This window comes from Ostrea edulis, chromosome 7 (genome assembly GCF_947568905.1).
Source record: "Ostrea edulis chromosome 7, xbOstEdul1.1, whole genome shotgun sequence".
Lineage (NCBI taxonomy): Eukaryota > Metazoa > Mollusca > Bivalvia > Ostreida > Ostreidae > Ostrea > Ostrea edulis.
The window spans coordinates 87180471-87206078 of NC_079170.1; the positions used below are offsets into that span (position 1 = coordinate 87180471).

Sequence of the window (25608 nt, forward strand, 5' to 3'; positions counted from 1 at the left end):
TATTATGTGTTTGTTATTATCTTCATTGTAAATAACCTAGTGTTATATGTTTGTTTTTATCTTCAGTGTATATAACCTAGTGTTATTTGTTATTATCTTCATTGTAAATAACCTAGTGTTATATGTTTGTTATTATCTACATTGTAAATAACCTAGTGTTGTATTTTGTTATTATCTTGATTGTAAATAACCTAGTATTATATGTTTGGTATTATCTTCATTGTAAATAACCTAGTGTTATATGTTTGGTATTATCTTCATTGTAAATAACCTAGTGTTATATGTTTGTTATTATCTACATTGTAAATAACCTAGTGTTGTATTTTGTTATTATCTTGATTGTAAATAACCTAGTGTTATATGTTTGGTATTATCTTCATTGTAAATAACCTAGTGTTATATGTTTGGTATTATCTTCATTGTAAATAACCTAGTGTTATATGTTTGGTATTATCTTCATTGTAAATAACCTAGTATTATATGTTTTTATCTTCAGTGTAAATAATCTAGTGTTATTTGTTATTATCTTCATTGTAAATAACCTAGTGTTATATGTTTGTTATTATCTACATTGTAAATAACCTAGTGTTATATGTTTGTTTTTATCTTCAGTGTAAATAACCTAGTGTTATATGTTTGGTATTATCTTCATTGTAAATAACCTAGTGTTATATGTTTGGTATTATCTTCATTGTAAATAACCTAGTGTTATATGTTTGGTATTATCTTCATTGTAAATAACCTAGTATATATGTTTTTATCTTCAGTGTAAATAACCTAGTGTTATTTGTTATTATCTTCATTGTAAATAACCTAGTGTTATATGTTTGTTATTATCTACATTGTAAATAACCTAGTGTTATATGTTTGTTTTTATCTTCAGTGTAAATAACCTAGTGTTATATGTTTGGTATTATCTTCATTGTAAATAACCTAGTGTTATATGTTTGGTATTATCTTCATTGTAAATAACCTAGTGTTATATGTTTGATATTATCTTCATTGTAAATAACCTAGTGTTATATGTTTGTTATTATCTCCATTGTATATAACTTAGTGTTATATGTTTGATATTATCTTCATTGTAAATAACCTAGTGTTATATGTTTGTTATTATCTTCATTGTAAATAACCTAGTGTTATATGTTTGTTATTATCTTCATTGTAAATAACCTAGTGTTATATGTTTGTTTTTATCTTCATTGTAAATAACCTAGTGTTATATGTTTGTTTTTATCTTCATTGTAAATAACCTAGTGTTATTTGTTATTATCTTCATTGTAAATAACCTAGTGTTATATGTTTGTTATTATCTACATTGTAAATAACCTAGTGTTATATGTTTGTTTTTATCTTCATTGTAAATAACCTAGTGTTATATGTTTGTTTTTATCTTCATTGTAAATAACCTAGTGTTATTTGTTATTATCTTCATTGTAAATAACCTAGTGTTATATGTTTGATATTATCTTCATTGTAAATAACCTAGTGTTATATGTTTGTTATTATCTACGTTGTAAATAACCTAATGTTGTATGTTTGATATTATCTTCATTGTAAATAACCTAGTGTTATTTGTAATTATCTACATTGTAAATAACCTAGTGTTATTTGTTATTATCTACATTGTAAATAACCTAGTGTTATATGTTTGTTATTGTCTTCATTGTAAATAACCTAGTGTTATATGTTTGTTTTTATCTTCATTGTAAATAACCTAGTGTTATTTGTTATTATCTTCATTGTAAATAACCTAGTGTTATATGTTTGTTATTATCTTCATTGTAAATAACCTAGTGTTATTTGTTATTATCTTCAGTGTAAATAACCTAGTGTTCTATGTTTGTTATTATCTTCATTGTAAATAACCTAGTGTTATTTGTTATTATCTTCATTGTAAATAACCTAGTGTTATATGTTTGTTTTTATCTTCATTGTAAATAACCTAGTGTTATATGTTTGTTTTTATGTTCATTGTAAATAACCTAGTGTTATATGTTTGTTTTTATCTTCATTGTAAATAACCTAGTGTTATATGTTTGATATTATCTTCATTGTAAATAACCTAGTGTTATATGTTTATTATTATCTTCATTGTAAATAACCTAGTGTTATATGTTTCTTTTTATCTTCATTGTAAATAACCTAGTGTTATTTGTTATTATCTTCATTGTAAATAACCTAGTGTTATATGTTTGATATTATCTTCATTATAAATAACCTAGTGTTATATGTTTATTATTATCTTCATTGTAAATAACCTAGTGTTATATGTTTGTTTTTATCTTCATTGTAAATAACCTAGTGTTATTTGTTATTATCTTCATTGTAAATAACCTAGTGTTATATGTTTCTTATTATCTACATTGTAAATAACCTAGTGTTATATGTGTGTTTTTATCTTCATTGTAAATAACCTAGTGTTATATGTTTGTTTTTATCTTCATTGTAAATAACCTAGTGTTATTTGTTATTATCTTCATTGTAAATAACCTAGTGTTATATGTTTCTTATTATCTACATTGTAAATAACCTAGTGTTATATGTGTGTTTTTATCTTCATTGTAAATAACCTAGAGTTGTATGTTTGTTTTTATCTTCATTGTAAATAACCTAGTGTTATTTGTTATTATCTTCATTGTAAATAACCTAGTGTTATATGTTTGTTATTATCTTCAGTGTAAATAACCTAGTGTTATATGTGTGTTTTTATCTTCATTGTAAATAACTTAGTGTTATATGTCTGTTTTTATCTTTATTGTAAATAACCTAGTGTTATATGTTTGTTATTATCTCCATTGTATATAATTTAGTGTTATATGTCTGTTTTCATCTTCATTGTAAAAAACTTAGTGTAATATATTTGTTATTATCTTCATTGTAAATAACCTAGTGTTATATGTTATTATCTTCATTGTAAATAACCTAGTGTTATATGTTTGTTATTATCTGTATTGTAAATAACCTAGTGTTATATGTTTGGTATTATCTTCATTGTAAATAACCTAGTGTTATATGTTTGTTTTTATCTTCATTGTAAATAACCTAGTGTTATATGTTTGTTATTATCTTCATTGTAAATAACCTAGTGTTATTTGGTTTTTTTTATCTTCATCGTAAATAACCTAGTGTTATATGTTTGTTTTTATCTTCATTGTAAATAACCTAGTGTTATATGTTTGTTATTATCTTCATTGTAAATAACCTAGTGTTATTCGTTTTTTTTTTATCTTCATTGTAAATAACCTAGTGTTATATGTTTGTTTTTATCTTCATTGTAAATAACCTAGTGTTATATGTTTGTTATTATCTTCATTGTAAATAACCTAGTGTTATTTGTTATTATCTTCATTGTAAATAACCTAGTGTTATATGTTTGTTTTTATCTTCATTGTAAATAACCTAGTGTTATATGTTTGTTTTTATGTTCATTGTAAATAACCTAGTGTTATATGTTTGTTTTTATCTTCATTGTAAATAACCTAGTGTTATATGTTTGATATTATCTTCATTGTAAATAACCTAGTGTTATATGTTTATTATTATCTTCATTGTAAATAACCTAGTGTTATATGTTTGTTTTTATCTTCATTGTAAATAACCTAGTGTTATTTGTTATTATCTTCATTGTAAATAACCTAGTGTTATATGTGTGTTTTTATCTTCATTGTAAATAACTTAGTGTTATATGTCTGTTTTTATCTTTATTGTAAATAACCTAGTGTTATATGTTTGTTATTATCTCCATTGTATATAATTTAGTGTTATATGTCTGTTTTTATCTTCATTGTAAAAAACCTAGTGTAATATATTTGTTATTATCTTCATTGTAAATAACCTAGTGTTATATGTTATTATCTTCATTGTAAATAACCTAGTGTTATATGTTTGTTATGATCTGTATTGTAAATAACCTAGTGTTATATGTTTGGTATTATCTTCATTGTAAATAACCTAGTGTTATATGTTTGTTTTTATCTTCATTGTAAATAACCTCGTGTTATATGTTTGTTATTATCTTTATTGTAAATAACCTAGTGTTATTTGTTTTTTTTTATCTTCATTGTAAATAACCTAGTGTTATATGTTTGTTTTTATCTTCATTGTAAATAACCTAGTGTTATATGTTTGTTATTATCTTCATTGTAAATAACCTAGTGTTATTTGTTATTATCTTCATTGTAAATAACCTAGTGTTATATGTTTGTTATTATCTACATTGTAAATAACCTAGTGCTGTATTTTGTTATTATCTTGATTGTAAATAACCTAGTGTTATATGTTTGGTATTATCTTCATTGTAAATAACCTAGTGTTATATGTTTCATATTATCTTCATTGTAAATAACCTAGTGTTATATGTTTGGTATTATCTTCATTGTAAATAACCTAGTATTATATGTTTTTATCTTCAGTGTAAATAACCTAGTGTTATTTGTTATTATCTTCATTGTAAATAACCTAGTGTTATATGTTTGTTATTATCTACATTGTAAATAACCTAGTGTTATATGTTTGTTTTTATCTTCAGTGTAAATAACCTAGTGTTATATGTTTGGTATTATCTTCATTGTAAATAACCTAGTGTTATATGTTTGGTATTATCTTCATTGTAAATAACCTAGTGTTATATGTTTGGTATTATCTTCATTGTAAATAACCTAGTGTTATATGTTTAATATTATCTTCATTGTAAATAACCTAGTGTTATATGTTTGTTATTATCTCCATTGTATATAACTTAGTGTTATATGTCTGTTTTTATCTTCATTGTAAATAACCTAGTGTTATATGTTTGATATTATCTTCATTGTAAATAACCTAGTGTTATATGTTTGTTATTATCTTCATTGTAAATAACCTAGTGTTATATGTTATTATCTTCATTGTAAATAACCTAGTGTTGTTTGTTATTATCTTCATTGTAAATAACCTAGTGTTATTTGTTATTATCTTCATTGTAAATAACCTAGTATTATGTGTTTGTTATTATCTTCATTGTAAATAACCTAGTGTTATATGTTTGTTTTTATCTTCAGTGTAAATAACCTAGTGTTATTTGTTATTATCTTCATTGTAAATAACCTAGTGTTATATGTTTGTTATTATCTACATTGTAAATAACCTAGTGTTGTATTTTGTTATTATCTTGATTGTAAATAACCTAGTATTATATGTTTGGTATTATCTTCATTGTAAATAACCTAGTGTTATATGTTTGGTATTATCTTCATTGTAAATAACCTAGTGTTATATGTTTGTTATTATATACATTGTAAATAACCTAGTGTTGTATTTTGTTATTATCTTGATTGTAAATAACCTAGTGTTATATGTTTGGTATTATCTTCATTGTAAATAACCTAGTGTTATATGTTTGGTATTATCTACATTGTAAATAACCTAGTGTTATATGTTTGTTTTTATCTTCAGTGTAAATAACCTAGTGTTATATGTTTGGTATTATCTTCATTGTAAATAACCTAGTATTATATGTTTTTATCTTCAGTGTAAATAACCTAGTGTTATTTGTTATTATCTTCATTGTAAATAACCTAGTGTTATATGTTTGTTATTATCTACATTGTAAATAACCTAGTGTTATATGTTTGTTTTTATCTTCAGTGTAAATAACCTAGTGTTATATGTTTGGTATTATCTTCATTGTAAATAACCTAGTGTTATATGTTTGGTATTATCTTCATTGTAAATAACCTAGTGTTATATGTTTGATATTATCTTCATTGTAAATAACCTAGTGTTATATGTTTGTTATTATCTCCATTGTATATAACTTAGTGTTATATGTCTGTTTTTATCTTCATTGTAAATAACCTAGTGTTATATGTTTGATATTATCTTCATTGTAAATAACCTAGTGTTATATGTTTGTTATTATCTTCATTGTAAATAACCTAGTGTTATATGTTTGTTTTTATCTTCATTGTAATTAACCTAGTGTTATATGTTTGTTTTTATCTTCATTGTAAATAACCTAGTGTTATTTGTTATTATCTTCATTGTAAATAACCTAGTGTTATATGTTTGTTATTATCTACATTGTAAATAACCTAGTGTTATATGTTTGTTTTTATCTTCATTGTAAATAACCTAGTGTTATATGTTTGTTTTTATCTTCATTGTAAATAACCTAGTGTTATTTGTTATTATCTTCATTGTAAATAACCTAGTGTTATATGTTTGTTATTATCTTGATTGTAAATAACCTAGTGTTATATGTTTGTTATTATGTACATTGTAAATAACCTATTGTTGTATGTTTGATATTATCTTCATTGTAAATAACCTAGTGTTATTTGTTATTATCTACATTGTAAATAACCTAGTGTTATTTGTTATTATCTACATTGTAAATAACCTAGTGTTATATGTTTGTTATTGTCTTCATTGTAAATAACCTAGTGTTATATGTTTGTTTTTATCTTCATTGTAAATAACCTAGTGTTATTTGTTATTATCTTCATTGTAAATAACCTAGTGTTATATGTTTGTTATTATCTTCATTGTAAATAACCTAGTGTTATTTGTCATTATCTTCAGTGTAAATAACCTAGTGTTATATGTTTGTTATTATCTTCATTGTAAATAACCTAGTGTTATTTGTTATTATCTTCATTGTAAATAACCTAGTGTTATATGTTTGTTTTTATCTTCATTGTAAATAACCTAGTGTTATATGTTTGTTTTTATGTTCTTTGTAAATAACCTAGTGTTATATGTTTGTTTTTATCTTCATTGTAAATAACCTAGTGTTATATGTTTGATATTATCTTCATTGTAAATAACCTAGTGTTATATGTTTATTATTATCTTCATTGTAAATAACCTAGTGTTATATGTTTGTTTTTATCTTCATTGTAAATAACCTAGTGTTACTTGTTATTATCTTCATTGTAAATAACCTAGTGTTATATGTTTGATATTATCTTCATTGTAAATAACCTAGTGTTATATGTTTATTATTATCTTCATTGTAAATAACCTAGTGTTATATGTTTGTTTTTATCTTCATTGTAAATAACCTAGTGTTATTTGTTATTATCTTCATTGTAAATAACCTAGTGTTATATGTTTGTTATTATCTACATTGTAAATAACCTAGTGTTATATGTGTGTTTTTATCTTCATTGTAAATAACCTAGAGTTGTATGTTTGTTTTTATCTTCATTGTAAATAACCTAGTGTTATTTGTTATTATCTTCATTGTAAATAACCTAGTGTTATATGTTTGTTATTATCTTCATTGTATATAACCTAGTGTTATATGTGTGTTTTTATCTTCATTGTAAATAACTTAGTGTTATATGTCTGTTTTTATCTTTATTGTAAATAACCTAGTGTTATATGTTTGTTATTATCTCCATTGTATATAATTTAGTGTTATATGTCTGTTTTTATCTTCATTGTAAAAAACCTAGTGTAATATATTTGTTATTATCTTCATTGTAAATAACCTAGTGTTATATGTTATTATCTTCATTGTAAATAACCTAGTGTTATATGTTTGTTATTATCTCTATTGTAAATAACCTAGTGTTATATGTTTGGTATTATCTTCATTGTAAATAACCTAGTGTTATATGTTTGTTTTTATCTTCATTGTAAATAACCTAGTGTTATATGTTTGTTATTATCTTCATTGTAAATAACCTAGTGTTATTTGTTTTTTTTTTATCTTCATTGTAAATAACCTAGTGTTATATGTTTGTTTTTATCTTCATTGTAAATAACCTAGTGTTATATGTTTGTTATTATCTTCATTGTAAATAACCTAGTGTTATTTGTTATTATCTTCATTGTAAATAACATAGTGTTATATGTTTGTTATTATCTACATTGTAAATAACCTAGTGTTGTATTTTGTTATTATCTTCATTGTAAATAACCTAGTGTTATATGTTTGTTATTATCTACATTGTAAATAACCTAGTGTTATATGTTTGTTTTTATCTTCAGTGTAAATAACCTAGTGTTATATGTTTGGTATTATCTTCATTGTAAATAACCTAGTGTTATATGTTTGGTATTATCTTCATTGTAAATAACCTAGTGTTATATGTTTGGTATTATCTTCATTGTAAATAACCTAGTGTTATATGTTTGATATTATCTTCATTGTAAATAACCTAGTGTTATATGTTTGTTATTATCTCCATTGTATATAACTTAGTGTTATATGTCTGTTTTTATCTTCATTGTAAATAACCTAGTGTTATATGTTTGATATTATCTTCATTGTAAATAACCTAGTGTTATATGTTTGTTATTATCTTCATTGTAAATAACCTAGTGTTATATGTTTGTTTTTATCTTCATTGTATATAACCTAGTGTTATATGTTTGTTTTTATCTTCATTGTAAATAACCTAGTGTTATTTGTTATTATCTTCATTGTAAATAACCTAGTGTTATATGTTTGTTATTATCTACATTGTAAATAACCTAGTGTTATATGTTTGTTTTTATCTTCAGTGTAAATAACCTAGTGTTATATGTTTGGTATTATCTTCATTGTAAATAACCTAGTGTTATATGTTTGGTATTATCTTCATTGTAAATAACCTAGTGTTATATGTTTGATATTATCTTCATTGTAAATAACCTAGTGTTATATGTTTGTTATTATCTCCATTGTATATAACTTAGTGTTATATGTCTGTTTTTATCTTCATTGTAAATAACCTAGTGTTATATGTTTGATATTATCTTCATTGTAAATAACCTAGTGTTATATGTTTGTTATTATCTTCATTGTAAATAACCTAGTGTTATATGTTTGTTTTTATCTTCATTGTAAATAACCTAGTGTTATATGTTTGTTTTTATCTTCATTGTAAATAACCTAGTGTTATTTGTTATTATCTTCATTGTAAATAACATAGTGTTATATGTTTGTTATTATCTACATTGTAAATAACCTAGTGTTATATGTTTGTTTTTATCTTCATTGTAAATAACCTAGTGTTATATGTTTGTTTTTATCTTCATTGTAAATAACCTAGTGTTATTTGTTATTATCTTCATTGTAAATAACCTAGTGTTATATGTTTGATATTATCTTCATTGTAAATAACCTAGTGTTTTATGTTTGTTATTATCTACATTGTAAATAACCTAATGTTGTATGTTTGATATTATCTTCATTGTAAATAACCTAGTGTTATTTGTTATTATCTACATTGTAAATAACCTAGTGTTATATGTCTCTTATTGTCTTCATTGTAAATAACCTAGTGTTATATGTTTATTATTATCTTCATTGTAAATAACCTAGTGTTATATGTTTGTTTTTATCTTCATTGTAAATAACCTAGTGTTATTTGTTATTATCTTCATTGTAAATAACCTAGTGTTATATGTTTGTTATTATTTTCATTGTAAATAACATAGTGTTATATGTTTGTTTTTATCTTCAGTGTAAATAACCTAGTGTTATATGTTTGATATTATCTTCATTGTAAATAACCTAGTGTTATATGTTTATTACTATCTTCATTGTAAATAACCTAGTGTTATATGTTTGTTTTTATCTTCATTGTAAATAACCTAGTGTTATATGTTTGATATTATCTTCATTGTAAATAACCTAGTGTTATATGTTTATTATTATCTTCATTGTAAGTAACCTAGTGTTATATGTTTGTTTTTATCTTCATTGTAAATAACCTAGTGTTATTTGTTATTATTTTCATTGTAAATAACCTAGTGTTATATGTTTGATATTATCTTCATTGTAAATAACCTAGTGTTATATGTTTATTATTATCTTCATTGTAAATAACCTAGTGTTATATGTTTGTTTTTATCTTCATTGTAAATAACCTAGTGTTATTTGTTATTATCTTCATTGTAAATAACCTAGTGTTATATGTTTGTTATTATCTACATTGTAAATAACCTAGTGTTATATGTGTGTTTTTATCTTCATTGTAAATAACCTAGAGTTGTATGTTTGTTTTTATCTTCATTGTAAATAACCTAGTGTTATTTGTTATTATCTTCATTGTAAATAACCTAGTGTTATATGTTTGTTATTATCTTCATTGTAAATAACCTAGTGTTATATGTTTGTTTTTATCTTCATTGTAAATAACTTAGTGTTATATGTCTGTTTTTATCTTTATTGTAAATAACCTAGTGTTATATGTTTGTTATTATCTCCATTGTATATAATTTAGTGTTATATGTCTGTTTTTATCTTCATTGTAAAAAACCTAGTGTAATATATTTGTTATTATCTTCATTGTAAATAACCTAGTGTTATATGTTATTATCTTCATTGTAAATAACCTAGTGTTATATGTTTGTTATTATCTGTATTGTAAATAACCTAGTGTTATATGTTTGGTATTATCTTCATTGTAAATAACCTAGTGTTATATGTTTGTTTTTATCTTCATTGTAAATAACCTAGTGTTATATGTTTGTTATTATCTTCATTGTAAATAACCTAGTGTTATTTGTTTTTTTTTTATCTTCATTGTAAATAACCTAGTGTTATATGTTTGTTTTTATCTTCATTGTAAATAACCTAGTGTTATATGTTTGTTATTATCTTCATTGTAAATAACCTAGTGTTATTTGGTTTTTTTTTATCTTCATTGTAAATAACCTAGTGTTATATGTTTGTTTTTATCTTCATTGTAAATAACCTAGTGTTATATGTTTGTTATTATCTTCATTGTAAATAACCTAGTGTTATTTGTTATTATCTTCATTGTAAATAACCTAGTGTTATATGTTTGTTTTTATCTTCATTGTAAATAACCTAGTGTTATATGGGTTTTTTTATGTTCATTGTAAATAACCTAGTGTTATATGTTTGTTTTTATCTTCATTGTAAATAACCTAGTGTTATATGTTTGATATTATCTTCATTGTAAATAACCTAGTGTTATATGTTTATTATTATCTTCATTGTAAATAACCTAGTGTTATATGTTTGTTTTTATCTTCATTGTAAATAACCTAGTGTTATTTGTTATTATCTTCATTGTAAATAACATAGTGTTATATGTTTGATATTATATTCATTGTAAATAACCTAGTGTTATATGTTTATTATTATCTTCATTGTAAATAACCTAGTGTTATATGTTTGTTTTTATCTTCATTGTAAATAACCTAGTGTTATTTGTTATTATCTTCATTGTAAATAACCTAGTGTTATATGTGTGTTTTTATATTCATTGTAAATAACCTAGAGTTGTATGTTTGTTTTTATCTTCATTGTAAATAACCTAGTGTTATTTGTTATTACCTTCATTGTAAATAACTTAGTGTTATATGTTTGTTATTATCTTCATTGTAAATAACCTAGTGTTATATGTTTGTTTTTATCTTCATTGTAAATAACTTAGTGTTATATGTCTTTTTTTATCTTTATTGTAAATAACCTAGTGTTATTTGTTTGTTATTATCTCCATTGTATATAATTTAGTGTTATATGTCTGTTTTTATCTTCATTGTAAAAAACCTAGTGTAATATATTTGTTATTATCTGTATTGTAAATAACCTAGTGTTATATGTTTGGTATTATCTTCATTGTAAATAACCTAGTGTTATATGTTTGTTTTTATCTTCATTGTAAATAACCTAGTGTTATATGTTTGTTATTATCTTCATTGTAAATAACCTAGTGTTATTTGTTTTTTTTTTATCTTCATTGTAAATAACCTAGTGTTATATGTTTGTTTTTATCTTCATTGTAAATAACCGAGTGTTATATGTTTGTTATTATCTACATTGTAAATAACCTAGTGTTGTATTTTGTTATTATCTTGATTGTAAATAACCTAGTGTTATATGTTTGGTATTATCTTCATTGTAAATAACCTAGTGTTATATGTTTCATATAATCTTTATTGTAAATAACCTAGTGTTATATGTTTGGTATTATCTTCATTGTAAATAACCTAGTATTATATGTTTTTATCTTCAGTGTCAATAACCTAGTGTTATTTGTTATTATCTTCATTGTAAATAACCTAGTGTTATATGTTTGTTATTATCTACATTGTAAATAACCTAGTGTTATATGTTTGTTTTTATCTTCAGTGTAAATAACCTAGTGTTATATGTTTGGTATTATCTTCATTGTAAATAACCTAGTGTTATATGTTTGGTATTATCTTCATTGTAAATAACCTAGTGTTATATGTTTGGTATTATCTTCATTGTAAATAACCTAGTGTTATATGTTTGATATTATCTTCATTGTAAATAACCTAGTGTTATATGTTTGTTATTATCTCCATTGTATATAACTTAGTGTTATATGTCTGTTTTTATCTTCATTGTAAATAACCTAGTGTTATATGTTTGATATTATCTTCATTGTAAATAACCTAGTGTTATATGTTTGTTATTATCTTCATTGTAAATAACCTAGTGTTATATGTTATTATCTTCATTGTAAATAACCTAGTGTTGTTTGTTATTATCTTCATTGTAAATAACCTAGTGTTATTTGTTATTATCTTCATTGTAAATAACCTAGTATTATGTGTTTGTTATTATCTTCATTGTAAATAACCTAGTGTTATATGTTTGTTTTTATCTTCAGTGTAAATAACCTAGTGTTATTTGTTATTATCTTCATTGTAAATAACCTAGTGTTATATGTTTGTTATTATCTACATTGTAAATAACCTAGTGTTGTATTTTGTTATTATCTTGATTGTAAATAACCTAGTATTATATGTTTGGTATTATCTTCATTGTAAATGACCTAGTGTTATATGTTTGGTATTATCTTCACTGTAAATAACCTAGTGTTATATGTTTGTTATTATCTACATTGTAAATAACCTAGTGTTGTATTTTGTTATTATCTTGATTGTAAATAACCTAGTGTTATATGTTTGGTATTATCTTCATTGTAAATAACCTAGTGTTATATGTTTGGTATTATCTACATAGTAAATAACCTAGTGTTATATGTTTGTTTTTATCTTCAGTGTAAATAACCTATTGTTATATGTTTGGTATTATCTTCATTGTAAATAACCTAGTATTATATGTTTTTATCTTCAGTGTAAATAACCTAGTGTTATTTGTTATTATCTTCATTGTAAATAACCTAGTGTTATATGTGTGTTATTATCTACATTGTAAATAACCTAGTGTTATATGTTTGTTTTTATCTTCAGTGTAAATAACCTAGTGTTATATGTTTGGTATTATCTTCATTGTAAATAACCTAGTGTTATATGTTTGGTATTATCTTCATTGTAAATAACCTAGTGTTATATGTTTGATATTATCTTCATTGTAAATAACCTAGTGTTATATGTTTGTTATTATCTCAATTGTATATAACTTAGTGTTATATGTCTGTTTTTATCTTCATTGTAAATAACCTAGTGTTATATGTTTGATATTATCTTCATTGTAAATAACCTAGTGTTATATGTTTGTTATTATCTTCATTGTAAATAACCTAGTGTTATATGTTTGTTTTTATCTTCATTGTAAATAACCTAGTGTTATTTGTTATTATCTTCATTGTAAATAACCTAGTGTTATATGTTTGTTATTATCTACATTGTAAATAACCTAGTGTTATATGTTTGTTTTTATCTTCATTGTAAATAACCTAGTGTTATATGTTTGTTTTTATCTTCATTGTAAATAACCTAGTGTTATTTGTTATTATCTTCATTGTAAATAACCTAGTGCTATATGTTTGATATTATCTTCATTGTAAATAACCTAGTGTTATATGTTTGTTATTATCTACATTGTAAATAACCTAATGTTGTATGTTTGATATTATCTTCATTGTAAATAACCTAGTGTTATTTGTTATTATCTACATTGTAAATAACCTAGTGTTATTTGTTATTATCTACATTGTAAATAACCTAGTGTTATATGTTTGTTATTGTCTTCATTGTAAATAACCTAGTGTTATATGTTTGTTTTTATCTTCATTGTAAATAACCTAGTGTTATTTGTTATTATCTTCATTGTAAATAACCTAGTGTTATATGTTTGTTATTATCTTCATTGTAAATAACCTAGTGTTATTTGTTATTATCTTCAGTGTAAATAACCTAGTGTTATATGTTTGTTATTATCTTCATTGTAAATAACCTAGTGTTATTTGTTATTATCTTCATTGTAAATAACCTAGTGTTATATGTTTGTTTTTATCTTCATTGTAAATAACCTAGTGTTATATGTTTGATATTATCTTCATTGTAAATAACCTAGTGTTATATGTTTATTATTATCTTCATTGTAAATAACCTAGTGTTATATGTTTGTTTTTATCTTCATTGTAAATAACCTAGTGTTATTTGTTATTATCTTCATTGTAAATAACCTAGTGTTATATGTTTGATATTATCTTCATTGTAAATAACCTAGTGTTATATGTTTATTATTATCTTCATTGTAAATAACCTAGTGTTATATGTTTGTTTTTATCTTCATTGTAAATAACCTAGTGTTATTTGTTATTATCTTCATTGTAAATAACCTAGTGTTATATGTTTGTTATTATCTACATTGTAAATAACCTAGTGTTATATGTGTGTTTTTATCTTCATTGTAAATAACCTAGAGTTGTATGTTTGTTTTTATCTTCATTGTAAATAACCTAGTGTTATTTGTTATTATCTTCATTGTAAATAACCTAGTGTTATATGTTTGTTATTATCTTCATTGTAAATAACCTACTGTTATATGTGTGTTTTATCTTCATTGTAAATAACTTAGTGTTATATGTCTGTTTTTATCTTTATTGTAAATAACCTAGTGTTATATGTTTGTTATTATCTCCATTGTATATAATTTAGTGTTATATGCCTGTTTTTATCTTCATTGTAAAAAACCTAGTGTAATATATTTGTTATTATCTTCATTGTAAATAACCTAGTGTTATCTGTTTGTTATTATCTCTATTGTAAATAACCTAGTGTTATATGTTTGTTATTATCTTCATTGTAAATAACCTAGTGTTATATGTTTGTTATTATCTTCATTGTAAATAACCTAGTGTTATTTGTTTTTTTTTTATCTTCATTGTAAATAACCTAGTGTTATATGTTTGTTTGTATCTTCATTGTAAATAACCTAGTGTTATATATTTGTTATTATCTTCATTGTAAATAACCTAGTGTTATATGTTTGTTATTATCTACATTGTAAATAACCTAGTGTTGTATTTTGTTATTATCTTGATTGTAAATAACCTAGTGTTATATGTTTGGTATTATCTTGATTGTAAATAACCTAGTGTTATATGTTTGGTATTATCTTCATTGTAAATAACCTAGTGTTATATGTTTGGTATTATCTTCATTGTAAAAAACCTAGTATTATATGTTTTTATCTTCAGTGTAAATAACCTAGTGTTATTTGTTATTATCTTCATTGTAAATAACCTAGTGTTATATGTTTGTTATTATCTACATTGTCAATAACCTAGTGTTATATGTTTGTTTTTATCTTCAGTGTAAATAACCTAGTGTTATATGTTTGGTATTATCTTCATTGTAAATAACCTAGTGTTATATGTTTGGTATTATCTTCATTGTAAATAACCTAGTGTTATATGTTTGGTATTATCTTCATTGTAAATAACCTAGTGTTATATGTTTGATATTATCTTCATTGTAAATAACCTAGTGTTATATGTTTGTTATTATCTCCATTGTATATAACTTAGTGTTATATGTCTGTTTTTATCTTCATTGTAAATAACCTAGTGTTATTTGTTATTATCTTCATTGTAAATAACCTAGTGTTATATGTTTGTTATTATCTACATTGTAAATAACCTAGTGTTATATGTGTGTTTTTATCTTCATTGTACATAACCTAGAGTTGTATGTTTGTTTTTATCTTCATTGTAAATAACCTAGTGTTATTTGTTATTATCTTCATTGTAAATAACCTAGTGTTATATGTTTGTTATTATCTTCATTGTAAATAACCTAGTGTTATATGTGTGTTTTTATCTTCATTGTAAATAACTTAGTGTTATATGTCTGTTTTTATCTTTATTGTAAATAACCTAGTGTTATATGTTTGTTATTATCTCCATTGTATATAATTTAGTGTTATATGTCTGTTTTCATCTTCATTGTAAAAAACCTAGTGTAATATATTTGTTATTATCTTCATTGTAAATAACCTAGTGTTATATGTTATTATCTTCATTGTAAATAACCTAGTGTTATATGTTTGTTATTATCTCTATTGTAAATAACCTAGTGTTATATGTTTGGTATTATCTTCATTGTAAATAACCTAATGTTATATGTTTGTTTTTATCTTCATTGTAAATAACCTAGTGTTATATGTTTGTTATTATCTTCATTGTAAATAACCTAGTGTTATTTGTTTTTTTTATCTTCATTGTAAATAACCTAGTGTTATATGTTTGTTTTTATCTTCATTGTAAATAACCTAGTGTTATATGTTTGTTATTATCTTCATTGTAAATAACCTAGTGTTATTTGTTATTATCTTCATTGTAAATAACCTAGTGTTATATGTTTGTTATTATCTACATTGTAAATAACCTAGTGTTGTATTTTGTTATTATCTTGATTGTAAATAACCTAGTGTTATATGTTTGGTATTATCTTGATTGTAAATAACCTAGTGTTATATGTTTGGTATTATCTTCATTGTAAATAACCTAGTGTTATATGTTTGGTATTATCTTCATTGTAAATAACCTAGTTTTATATGTTTTTATCTTCAGTGTAAATAACCTAGTGTTATTTGTTATTATCTTCATTGTAAATAACCTAATGTTGTATGTGTGTTTTTATCTTCATTGTAAATAACCTAGTGTTATTTGTTATTATCTTCATTGTAAATAACCTAGTGTTATATGTTTGTTATTATCTACATTGTAAATAACCTAGTGTTATATGTGTGTTTTTATCTTCATTGTAAATAACCTAGAGTTGTATGTTTGTTTTTATCTTCATTGTAAATAACCTAGTGTTATTTGTTATTATCTTCATTGTAAATAACCTAGTGTTATATGTTTGTTATTATCTTCATTGTAAATAACCTAGTGTTATATGTTTGTTTTTATCTTCATTGTAAATAACTTAGTGTTATATGTCTGTTTTTATCTTCATTGTAAATAACCTAGTGTTATATGTTTGTTATTATCTCCATTGTATATAACTTAGTGTTATATGTCTGTTTTTATCTTCATTGTAAAAAACCTAGTGTAATATATTTGTTATTATCTTCATTGTAAATAACCTAGTGTTATATGCTATTATCTCTATTGTAAATAACCTAGTATTATATGTTTGGTATTATCTTCATTGTAAATAACCTAGTGTTATATGTTATTATCTTCATTGTAAATAACCTAGTGTTATATGTTTGTTATTATCTCTATTGTAAATAACCTAGTGTTATATGTTTGGTATTATCTTCATTGTAAATAGCCTAGTGTTATATGTTTGTTTTTATCTTCATTGTAAATAACCTAGTGTTATATGTTTGTTATTATCTTCATTGTAAATAACCTAGTGTTATTTGTTTTTTTTTATCTTCATTGTAAATAACCTAGTGTTATATGTTTGTTTTTATCTTCATTGTAAATAACCTAGTGTTATATGTTTGTTATTATCTTCATTGTAAATAACCTAGTGTTATTTGTTATTATCTTCATTGTAAATAACCTAGTGTTATTTGTTATTATCTTCATTGTAAATAACCTAGTGATATATGTTTGTTATTATCTTCATTGTAAATAACCTAGTGTTATATGTTTGTTTTTATCTTCATTGTAAATAACCTAGTGTTATATGTTTGGTATTATCTTCATTGTAAATAACCTAGTGTTATTTGTTATTATCTTCATTGTAAATAACCTAGTGTTATTTGTTTGTTATTATCTTCATTGTAAATAACCTAGTGTTATATGTGTGTTTTTATCTTCATTGTAAATAACCTAGTATTATTTGTTATTATCTTCATTGTAAATAACCTAGTGTTATATGTTTGTTTTTATCTTCATTGTAAATAACCTAGTGTTATTTGTTATTATCTCCATTGTAAATAACCTAGTGTTATATGTTTGTTATTATCTTCATTGTAAATAACCTAGTGTTATTTGTTTGTTATTATCTTCATTGTAAATAACCTAGTGTCATTTGCTATTATCTTCATTGAAAATAAGTTTGTGTTATTTGCTTCGCCATATTTTCATTATACATTAAAGTAATGATCAACAATGTATAGATAAAAGGGTGTTTTTAATAAAGAAAGCAGAAACTGTCATCTGTTTTTAGAGTAAAGTGGAATTTAAAAAACATCGCTAATAGAACTAAATATATTCCTGTCGTCCACTTGTCTGTGTTTGTTTTCCATTAGTAGAGTTTGATTTATAAGAATTGCAGACTTGGACATGACCCATGAAGGAATGCATATTGGGAACAATAATAAGAATTAAATCAAATAGAAAACAATCTTCCAAAGAAAAAAGGGAGACATTTGTCAGCTTCTTCTCATTCGGTATTAACCGAAGTGAAACCCTCGTTATAATATTTGGTGCCTTTTAGGGTTTCGTCAGAAACCATCTTCTTCTTGTAAAGAAATTGGCTTCTTAAATAGGATGGACCCTAAGGTCCACGAAGAAAATATATATGCAAGGTCCAATGCTATGGAGAAATTCAGCTTGCGCATGCACACGTATACATGAATGTTTTCACCGGAGGTAATCGGAACATTGCTCGGCATTTTCCGTCAAGTTCAGAAAAAGGAGGTTTTCTCTTCTTGACTTCTCAGAAAAGACCGAGCGATGTTCTAATTCCATCTGGAGCTTGATGATGCGACCTTTATCTAAAGACTGGAACCTAACAAGGTAGCGCTGACCGTGCGCACTTGGGGAAAATAAGATTGTGCATGTACAAGTACATGTTTATCGAAATCAATCATCATCATTATATTACTCATATATACACGTACCATCATTAAAGTGCCTTATCATGTATATTATTATTTGGTACATTTCAAATAACGCTACAACCCATGTTTTCAATAAAGTTATCTTTAAAACATAGCAATGTTTCATACAACGAATTTTAAAAATGTTCTTATGGTTTGTAGTTTTAGTGTTCTTTTAAAATGATGCCTGTACATTTCAGTGTTATAGAGCCTAATTTATTCATTTTCACATACTGTAGTTACTTGTCAACAAATTCACCTCACCAAGGTTAAAAACAAAGGAAGTAATATATTATTGTTCATATCTTGAAATGGGCATCATTTGTGAAGTTCCATTGAACTTTTGAAATAAAAAAGCATCGACTACATTTTGTTTCAAGTTTTATATCATTAGGTCAAAGTGTAAATCCCAAACATTATTATCTAGACGAGATTATGCCCCTGTTGACTGTCCAAACCAAATACAAAAATGACTCTGCATTCTGAGGTTAAACGTAAAAGCTACAAATATTTTATATCGATCTATTTCACTGTGTAGAAACGGACTACGATAAAGTAAGTTAAAATAGCGACCGGCAAGAACGCTTGCATCATTTTGCACCTAATATACAAATATATAAAGTATATATTGCAAAAGTGATGATTAAAGTTGCAATAGTATAAATAGTAGACGGTAAATATTCAATAAAATGTGCATGATCAGCGCCTATCACAGCGATATAGCGGTTTTATAATTCGACCATGATCAGGGTAAAGCAAATTTACGACTAGGGTAAAAGAAACTTGATCAATTTTAATGACTAGGGTAACGCTTACAGAATTAACTTAGTAGATGAGTAAAATGTAGACTTAAAGGACACAACGCATGTTTCTAAACTTTTTCATTTTTTCAGCAAAATTAACTCTTTTTATGCCTAAAACTACTTTAAATGTGTTTTAAATGAGTTTGAAAGCGATGAAATTCAAATCTTGCGATATGCATATTTTCTCTCGCTAGTTTACGCGCCATTATGTGTGACGTCATATGCGCCCTCGGGTTTGAAAACATCTATTAGCCATTTCAAAAACAGATTAGATTTAATCGACAAAAAACCAATTATCACGTTAACGGCTTGTAAATAATAATGCATTAAGATGTTTTGTGCCGTGCTCGGGTGTACTAGTTGTCGGTAGAAAGGATTTAGACTGAGTATTTTTCAATTTTTCGAAGGAAGGTACGAGAAAAAAGATGTGGATAATTTTTTTGTTGGAGCAAGAACTTTACCTTAAAAAACACACCCAGTCACCTTTCCAACACCGCTTGGACAGAGACCCTGATAAACTGCGAGAAAATGGATATATCGAAGCTATAAGCACTGGTAGGCCTATAGCATACATTCTGTTTTGCTCTTCAAATTCAATACACACTCGGATCAACTGACCTTCACCTTGTAACAACATATATCGACGATACAATTTAACTTCTACCAACTGGTAGATTTACAACAAAAAATAAAGATACAAAATAATTGAACTTTTAATCATACAAATAATAGAATATTGTATTTCCTAACTTTAAATTGAATTATAAAATTATTTCCTTATTGAACTCGTAGCATCTTGAGTGCGTCAGTAGGCTATAACACCGTGCTCCCACTTCGTACTTCCTAAAGACGTGCAGATCACAATTCAAAAATAGTAATAAGATTACTTTATCAAAATAAAAATAATGTGATTACCAATTTAAATTTGAATATTTTTATTGATTTGTGTGTGTGTTGTCTTTTTCTTTCTTTCCGAAATACATGCGTGACAATAGCTTGGCATAGGGCCTAGTTGTCAACAATTTAACGTATCATAATTTGTCTAATCTAAAAATAAATAATGATTGCACTGTTTATTTTAGAAAAACAGCGCCAATTACAGATGTATAAAGGAATAACAACCCCAAACAGTTTGTAGACAGCGACCCATATAAACATTATTTACTCACAATATTGCCGATTTCATACACGCTTTACTCGCTATATTTGGGTATTTACATCGTTATATGTGTACACTGGTGGCGAACACAAATAAAACTCGGACAATTTGTGAATATCGATTTAATGTAAAACTTATACGGTACCAATTTTGATGCACCAGATACGCATTTCGACAAATAATGTCTCTTCAGTGATGCTCAACCGAAATGTTTGATATCCGAAATAACTATGAAGTTAAATGTTGCCCATGGTAAATAAATTAGGTCCTAAAAGTTGAGTTTTTAATAATATCTCGCAGTACTTTCACAATCCGAAGGGCGCATGTGACGTCACTGTACCATGTGACTACCTACCTAATTAACTTGACTTTTTGAAATCGGGGCTTAGATTTAAGTCTGTATTGTGGTTAATTATCGCAAAATTTCGGCGAACGAACTATTACAATTAATTACTATAAGCATAAAGAGGACAAAATGCATGTAATATTGCATACTTTGAAAACATGAGATGTGTTATTTAATTGGTTGTTTCAAGATCTGTCCTAATGTTCTACTTTTGTGTTCATCTTTGGAACAATCGGGTATCGACCCTCACAAGTGAGGTGCTAAACACTATACGATACCAGTCATAACTTCTGGTCTGCTATATAGAGGATGTCCCATGGGTGTTTTAGAGGGACTATGTCATTTGATAAAGACCAAAGTGAAGTTAATGGTATAAATACATAGTAATACGATCCTCAACTGTGCAAGGATTTTAAAATTCTCCGCCTTCCTCAAACCAGAACACACTACTTTGTGGTTAACAGAATTCATCGTTTGGAGTACTTGCTTCGCCGTGTTGAAAGTTGAAAAACAATTAAGTTTCCATCGGATCGAGTAACAATGTTAGGCGACTACATGTAGTAATTTGTCAGTCCTCGTAATTGAATTATTCGTGGAAATGAAAGTGAAACTGTTATATTCTTTAGTTAGAAACATTACGGATATACAAATTAACTTATATTACAGACGTTCCGAGTTTAGATAAAATCAATGGTGAATACGAAAGAGTAAAGTTACAAATTGCGAAAATTCAATACATAGATAAATAAATAAATGATAATAAATATAAAACCAACTTAAACTTCTTTGAAATTAATGAAATGAAATTAGACTATGCAAATCATAGGCGTCAAAAGTATATTAGAAAGGGCTAGCTTCGTTGATCAGCACACTTTTGGTTGAAAAATATCTGTTTTGGGGGAAATTCTTGGTGAAGATTAAGCCCCCACGCTCCCCTTGTCCCGACACCTATACAAATTCAACTAGTCTAACTTACAGAAATCATTCCCAATATCGGACCACATTTCATGATATATACTGACAACAAATTCATTTAGTTGGTTGTTGGTTTTATGTCCCATCGAGAATTATTTGTCACTTATATTGAAAGGCCACCAGTTGTAGGTGATGTACCACAAGTTTAGAACTATGTTTGCTGCTTACAACCGTGGCAGTGAAGATTCTTAAATGTGCCAAAACTTGTCGCTACACGGGACCGCCGATTTTAAGGTCATGTCCAAAAGATCGGTGATTTTGGCGAAGGAGCAACTAATACTTATGTTTTCGTCTTAGGTTTGATGCGGCCATGACATGAGCGGCCATGACATGAGCGGGGTCTGAACTCACGACCTCAGGGTTACGAAGCAAATGCTCTCAAATATCACTGAGCTACCGCTGAAGTTCAGTCACCAATCTGCAAGATACACGTATTTGTTTGTGATCGCTATTGCCCTCTTGGAAAACGCATTAAATGTTGGTGACATTCACAGAGAATGTACATGTACCTTTAATACTGTACACCAAGGACAACATCAATTTCACGACGGATTAATAATTACATTGTATTCTCCATATGACAAAAATAACGGACATGAAATGGAAAATATGATGTAACGTCAAAAATTGCTATTAAAAATTGTATAATTACACACAGCTTCAATTCTTATTCATTTGATATAAGAAAAAAGTTTATTTTTATAGTTGGTGATATCTCTACCTACTTTTATTAAACTTTGTTCACATAAACTTCCTTTAAAAGCTTTTACAGTTCTATATCAACTACAAAACGAAGTATAGAATAAAAACATTGCATATTTGAATGTACGATGAATAACTTCACCCTAATCGCGAAAATTTTTTACACTAATCGTGTATTAACATTCCAAAAACTTTACCCTAATCTGTAGCAAATCTTCGAGGCGGGTTTTCTTGTTAAATACGCCTAATTTAAATAAAATCTTCAGATAGCCATTTAGAACTAACACTATCCATTTAATTGGTACAAAATAAATGTAGAACCCACGACAGAAAACATCAATATTTTAAAGAGAAAAGTGGAAGCGTATTTGCCTGTCGCCATTTTGGACTAGGGTAACGTACTTTACCCTAGTCCGTTTCTACACAGTGTATTTGGCCTATATATCAGTGCAGCTCAAGAAATAAAGCTTTAAATCAAATATTTGCATGTGTCAAGATTTGGAAAAAAATGTTTTAAAACATTTTTATTTCACCCTAAGAAATGTTTGAAATCCGAAATAACTATGAAGTCTCAGATCTAAATATAGCCAAAAACAGCGTGTCAAACAAGTGGAGCCAAATTCGTCCAAGGATAAGAGCTATGCATGAGGGAGATAATCCTTAATTTTGAAATGAATTTCTAAATTTTATAACAGCAATTAAATATACATCCGTATTTTCAAGTTACTTAGCTACTAGGCTGTAGAGACCCTCGGGGACTAACAGTCCACCAGCAGAGGCCTCGATCCAGGGGTCATAATGTAAAACTTATACGGTACCAATTTTGATGCACCAGATGCGCATTTCGACAAATAATGTCTCTTCAGTGATGCTCAACCGAAATAAAATTCCAAGTATCATCATACAAAATCAACTATTTCGTGAAATTAATCCACCGCAAGCAATGGTTATACTGTACAAATGTAATTATATAATCGTTGTACTCACCAATATCCACAACAATGATTATACTGTACAAATGTAATTATAGAATCCTTATACACACCAATATCCACAACAATGATTATACTGTACAAACGTAATTATAGAATCGATATACTACTCCAATATCCACAACAATGATTATACTGTACAAATGTAATTATAGAATCCTTATACACACCAATATCCACAACAATGATTATACTGTACAAATGTAATTATAGAATCGTTGTACTTACCAATATCTACAAAATATACCAATAGTATTACTAACACAGGCAGTTGCTGCATTTTGAATCGATTAAATCGAAAAATGTAGAACCGGGAATCCGGACATGAATCTTGTCTTAAACCTTTAGAATGCATTAAGTAAATTTACGTAACTTATGTAACTTAGGGGGTAGGACAGGGACATAAAACTCCTTTGATGTGTGTTGAATCATGTCATAAATCTTTGCATAGTGCAATATAGATACAAAGTGCACCGAAAATAAACAAAATTGAAAGTATCCTTTTGTTTGTCATTTGTGATTGCTGTTTGAAATGCGTGTACGGCTGTTGATTGCTTTCTCGGTAATAAATATGTATTCAGTTTCGAATAATAAAACCATCAAAGTTATGGGATACTGACAGACATACTATGTAAGTCATAGACAAGGTTATTACCCTTACTAGTTAAAGGGACATGGACAGGATTTGAGCTGAACATTTTCATTTTATTTTTCCATATTGAGTGTTTAAAATGCTACATCAATGCAGTTCCAGTTGTCATAAAAAAAAATGGAAAGTCAGTTGCCGAGGTACATGGGAGATACAGAGCTCTTTGTTTTGTAAACAAGGCTCGTGTCCTGTTTTTAATTACATATAAGCTAGATATACCAATAACAGTTCGTTTAAAGCAGATTTTTCAATTTACAAGTTAATTTTGAACGTAATTTAATAGTCTGTAGTGTTTAGCACATCTCACTTTGTTTTAAACATACTATTTCCTATCAAGCAATCGATATGTAAACAAAACAGGGCACGAGTCTTGTTTACATAACAAATAATTGTGAGTGTTGTATCTCACTTGTAACTCAAAATCTGATATACAAATTTTAGTTGACCATTAGAAATACCTTAGTTAAGCATTGTAAACAATAAATATGGAAAAATATGTTTTTAGCGCAGCCGTGTCCACGCCCCTTTAGCACTTTAGATTGACTTTATAGGAAATTAGAAGCATTGGTATCTCGTTATTATTTCGATGAACAAATTATATTAACAGGAGATTTTAATTCAACACGCACGAAAGGTACACCAATTGTCAATGAATTTAATGTAGAGGATGTTTGGGATACATCAAATCCTGAAAACGATTGAAAATACCGTATTAACGAAACGTTTCTACTACTATTACCGATACAACAAATGTTGAATTTGAAATTTCGAACTGAGTCAGGGAATCAAGAATCAAAGTCCCGTGTCTCCCGAATCCATCATGGCATTCAACAAGTGTTAGACTTAATCTAACCATTAGCCGTAATACTTCAACAGCGTAACCTTGATATACTCTCTGCTATTATGCTTATCGACACACGTATTACGAATGTAAAATATCTTAGAAAATATATAAACAATGTATTTACGTATAAACAGAATCTTTCGCAAAACAATAGGTAAACATCTACTATTGTCACGTACTATA

General features: G+C 26.0%; 1 protein-coding gene across 1 annotated transcript in view; it reads right to left on the bottom strand.

Moving 5' to 3' along the window:
* LOC125654507 (cadherin-23-like) overlaps positions 1–24274 on the bottom strand; it is a 57455-nt gene extending 33181 nt beyond the window's left edge. The window contains exon 1 of the mRNA XM_056142860.1: positions 24161–24274. Coding sequence (XP_055998835.1) covers positions 24161–24212 — 52 coding nt within the window. The 5' untranslated portion in view covers positions 24213–24274. The remainder of the gene's footprint in view (positions 1–24160) is intronic.
* Between the last annotated feature and the right edge of the window lie 1334 nt (positions 24275–25608).